Source organism: Haplochromis burtoni, unplaced genomic scaffold, assembly GCF_018398535.1.
Source record: "Haplochromis burtoni strain Fernald_Lab_line unplaced genomic scaffold, NCSU_Asbu1 Contig_3448, whole genome shotgun sequence".
NCBI lineage: Eukaryota > Metazoa > Chordata > Actinopteri > Cichliformes > Cichlidae > Haplochromis > Haplochromis burtoni.
In genome coordinates this window covers 2,429-6,831 of record NW_024585809.1, presented here as the reverse complement: position 1 = coordinate 6,831, position 4,403 = coordinate 2,429, and the positions used below count along the sequence as shown (strand labels likewise).

General features: G+C 46.0%; 1 protein-coding gene across 3 annotated transcripts; it reads right to left on the bottom strand.

The window, feature by feature from the left end:
* Positions 1–28: 28 nt before the first annotated feature.
* LOC102288795 lies at positions 29–3,112 on the bottom strand. Of its 3 annotated transcripts, none has more exons than XM_042217878.1 (3): positions 2,925–3,112; positions 930–1,397; positions 29–419 (listed from the first exon to the last, which is right to left on the bottom strand). In XM_042217878.1, the coding sequence occupies exons 1-3, from the start codon at positions 2,974–2,976 to the stop codon at positions 271–273; spliced, it is 669 nt and encodes a 222-aa protein (XP_042073812.1). In that variant the 5' UTR covers positions 2,977–3,112; the 3' UTR covers positions 29–270. The 3 variants fall into 3 exon arrangements, 2 of the variants coding, with proteins under 2 accessions (XP_042073812.1, XP_042073813.1); XR_006053959.1 differs by lacking the exon at positions 29–419 and adding an exon at positions 426–689 and having other exon boundaries at positions 753–1,397; XM_042217879.1 differs by lacking the exon at positions 29–419 and adding an exon at positions 426–731.
* Positions 3,113–4,403: the final 1,291 nt, after the last annotated feature.

Here is a 4,403-nt window from a genome sequence, read left to right as displayed (position 1 = left end):
CGTAATCTGATAACAATAAATAACTTATAGTAATTTAACAATAACGCAGCTTTGGTTTTACTCTGACTGTGCTTTTATTTTGAAACATCAGGGGTTGTGTCCATGGAAACAGTAGCTCATGCATACTAACGCTGCTGTTGGTTGGACCTGGCTACCGCATCACCTCCACCTCACCACCTAACAGCCAATCAGCTACTGGTTGATGATGTCATTCAGGCTGATTGGACGTACAGGAGCCGACAGGTGCGTGTGGAGGTCAAAGGTCACAGACTAGTTGCAGTCACACACAGCCTCACCTGTCATGAGCTTCTCTCTTTGTGTCACGCGATACAGGAGGAAAATAATGACAGCACCGAGGAGAACCACAGGAACCAGGACAGCGGGGAGGATTTTGGGCCAGACAGGCGGCGGAGGACGTTCTGTAAGGAACACAAAGAAGCAGAACATCATCCTGTACGACCTCTGACCTCTGATCATGGTCTTCTATTTGACCTTCTAGCTGAGCGCTGCTGAACCACACAGACCTGTTTAACCAGTCAGTGACCAGCGTCTGTGCTGCTGATGGTTCTTCATCACTAAACAGAACATGAAGCAGCACAGACGTCCTCTGTCTGTGACTCCATCCTCTCTGGACCTGACCTTTGACCTCATCAGGGTCAGCTCCACAGCTGGAGTGAGGGTCTGAAGCTCTGTGACTAATGAGGTCACAGAGACTGTTCATCAGCATCCACCTTGTGTTACAGGCGGATGCTGATGTCAGCGATGACATACTCGTTAAGGTTTCCACGGAAACACAAACCTGCGTAAGCCTCTTCTGTGTAACCGAACGTGTTCACATACGTGAAATATTTCATGCTACTGAACTTTATCTTTCTGAATGCGTGTGATATGATTCAGTGTGACCTTTGACCTGAACCTGCAGCACTGACCTTTGACCTTCAGCTGGACGTCAGTCCTCTGCTGGTCCGCTCCATGGCTGCGGGTGACACAGGTGTAGTTCCCACTGTCGGTGAACGTGGGCTTCCTCAGAGTGAGGCTGAGGTCTCTGGTCTGCAGGCCGAGCATTGATGTTCGGTTGGAGTAACGCTTGTTTTGGTTGATGAGGTCTCCAGTCTGCAGGGCGTCGGCGGACATTGATGTTTGGTTGGAGTAACGCTCGTTTTGGTTGATGAGGTCTCCAGTCTGCAGGGCGTCGGGGAGCATTGATGTTCGGTTGGAGTAACGCTTGTTTTGGTTGATAAGATCATCTTTTCCCTCCACGACGGCGTGAACGATCGGAGAAGACAGATCTTCGCGTTTCCACACAATCGCATGATCCTTAGAAACATTCATGTTACAGGGCAGCAGGACAGACTCCTCCCCCTCAAACACCTCCACCCCTGATGCATGCTGGGACGCTGAGGACACAAACACAAGTTTAATCAGTGTGGTTTCCATGGTAACCTGACAGCGTGAGCAGGTGAACAGTTACCTGCAGCTGAGCGTGGGGCTGAGAGGAGGAGATGTCAGGAGTTTATCACAGAGACTGAGTGCGTGAACACGTCTGAGCCACAATCACAAACACGACATGTTTGATAAAGACTTCCTGTGTGTGTGCGGGACAAACCGTGTGCACTGATGGCAATCTGTTTGTGTCTCTGTGCAGACGCAGTTAGTAAACTGTGCACCCACATCTGTTACACCTGCAGATGTTCTGTCTGCTGGAACATCTGGAGCACAGCTGATGTGCTGCAGGCTGTGAAGCCCCGACACCTGCTGGCAGCTGCAGCTCCACCCTCCTCCTGTCACAGTAAACTGCACAGAGGGGAGGAGCTGCTGAGGTCAAACAGATGTGCAGCGCAGACACACACACACACACCAGCAGCTCCAGATGTTTGATGAAGCGCAACTCCATCAGCTTCCTGCCGCAGCAGTGGCTCACACTGCGAGCTCCGCCCAAACATGGCGCCCACAGGACATAACGTAAATCACCAAGAGCAGCTGTGTGTGCGTGTGTATGTGTGTGTGTGTGTTACACAGAGCGCAGTGTGTGCATGTAATCTGCTCTGAGCCTCGCGCGTTGGTAACATGTGTACAGATATGATCAGAGAAAAGAAGCGCGGTCACGATAGCGGCGCGTTAAAAACTTTGCGCGTTTACATTCGTATTTACGGCTCCGCGTGTGGACGCAAACGGGGAATTCATGGTGCGTTTAAGTACCGTTCGTACGCATGTACGTATGTTTAGCAGCAAAGCTTCTCTTCCAACTGTATCTCTAGTAAATGGACAACACTCACAAATATTGATAATAATGCTAATAATCATAACCGCTTAACTTTGGTTAACTGGAAATTGTCTCGTAGCAGGTTAAGGTAACGACATGTTAGCATAAAATCATTAAGCAGAAACCAAAGAATTATCAACAAGTACAGATACTGTCAGTAAACTTCAGCTTTCTAATAAATATATGATCCTTATTCCAGTAAAATATTTAAGCTGTGTGGCATCAGGAGATGGATTAACTTCGTTATAACTTTATTATTGTTGTTATTATTTTGAAAACAGCATCTAACCCCTCAGTGTGGACGCTGCTCTAGAACAGTGCCGACAGACTATCGCTTAAATAAGAGAACTATCTAGTTCCTCACAGTGCAGTTTGTTAGTGGTTTTCGATGACGGATAGCGTTCACTATGCAGTGAGTTATAACCGAAATCGGTAGCTGATCAATAAATAAAACATCGTATCTCCATAGATATCCTGGGTTTACGGGGTGCACTCAAATGCACCACAAAGTCGCCCTTTTTACCGTACTACGCGAATAATCCAAGCACTGTTTTAGCTCAGCTCCGGTACGTTCGTTACCGAGCAGCATGAACCGTCGGTTTGCCTTCTCCAACACCCTGCTCCACAGGCACCAAGTTCATCTACGAGACAGCAATCTTACCGAGAGCGAGGATCACAAACAGCGCACACATCTTCATCTTCATCTTCATCATGAATCCAGCTGATCGCCTTTAATCTCTCTGAAATAACCCCGCGGCCACATCGCGCTCCTCCGTCTCTCCGCTGACGCACTGCTAACGAAAAGTAGTTCTTCTACTTACACCGGAAGCGAATCTGGGCCATCGGAGCGTCAAATGACACTTTCAAAATAAAAGAACACAGTTTCAGTGGGAGAAACATTTCTGACCTTGTCGAGGCTTGATTCGTTTGGCCAGAGTCAGGTGATCAGTGACAGCCTTCATTTAGAACACAGTCAGGGATCCAGTGGGAAGTGAATCATTCCTGGGATCTGTGGAGTGTTTTCATGGTGACAGAGTCACTGATCATCCTGCTGAAGCCAGCGAGGCAGAGAGGAGCTTCTGTCATGCATTTTCAGTATTTCGAGCTGACTTTGTTCAGGTGGGCTTGCCAGCTTTGTTGTTCACTTTTGTTTTGTGTGTCTATATGTGAAGAAAATGTCTGAACAAAACAAAAATCAGCTTTTCACAATATAAATATCATTAAATAACTTTAGAAACACAATTTAATAAAATAAAAAATATATTTTATTTTTTAAAATAAGCTTAAAATGTTATTCTACAAAATGTGCAGCAATTCAACGTGTTTATTCTTTTTTATCTGGCAGTCTGTGGGAGCCAGGAAGATCGTACATCGTCTTCTGTTCATGTGAGAGGATTTCCTGTGAGGCAGGAGAAATGATCTCCAAGAACAGAAACTCCGCCGTCGCACAGTCGAACAAGTTCTTTTCTTAAATAAAAATGAAAAGGTTACCTTAAAGGCGTCATGTTTTACTTTACAAGTTTTAAAGTGTTTTCCTTTTCCAGTTCACGATCAGTTCGACCCCCAGGCCAAAAATGTGTAGAAGGAAGTTGGCCTAATATCACATTTATAAACATACCTGTCCAGCTGTCCAGTGATTAATTGCAGAAGTACCTCGCAGCAGAAGCATACTCCATTATGTGTTGTGCGTTATGTGTATATTATATGTGTTTTTATCTATTGTATTTACCAACATCAAGAAGTCACAAGCAAAGAAAGACCACAGCACGGTGCACGTTTCAACAGCAACGTTTATCAATCAGATTTATTTATTAAACAAATAAACATAACAATTCGCACAACGGTGACGCGACATCAGGCAGGATTGTGACCTCCACTCTACAGAGTGGGAGGTCACAGTGAAGCAGATTCAAGCTGCGCTTCATATTGTTGGCCACCAGAGGTCACCAGAGAGGCCTGTGCTGAAACGCTTTGAGCAATGAACCGGTGTTAGGATCAAGCTTCAAAGCTTCAGAAAGCTTCATGTGGCCATCACTACAGCCAGCAGAGAGACAGGTGCAGGTTTAACAAAAACGCCTTTATTTGGGCTGCACAACAACACTACGATAAACTAACAAAGACGTAAACTGGGACAGCTAAA

Bases quoted from the DNA above. Each gene is read 5' to 3' on its own strand.
- LOC102288795 (XM_042217878.1), bottom strand. From the start codon at position 2,976: ATGATGAAGATGAAGATGAAGATGTGTGCGCTGTTTGTGATCCTCGCT. The intron at 1,398-2,924 runs GTAAGATTGCTG...TTGTGTCCTCAG, and splicing joins GTTTGTGATCCTCGCTCTCG to CGTCCCAGCATGCATCAGGG. The intron at 420-929 runs GTCAGTGCTGCA...TGTTCCTTACAG, and splicing joins CGTCCAGCTGAAGGTCAAAG to AACGTCCTCCGCCGCCTGTC.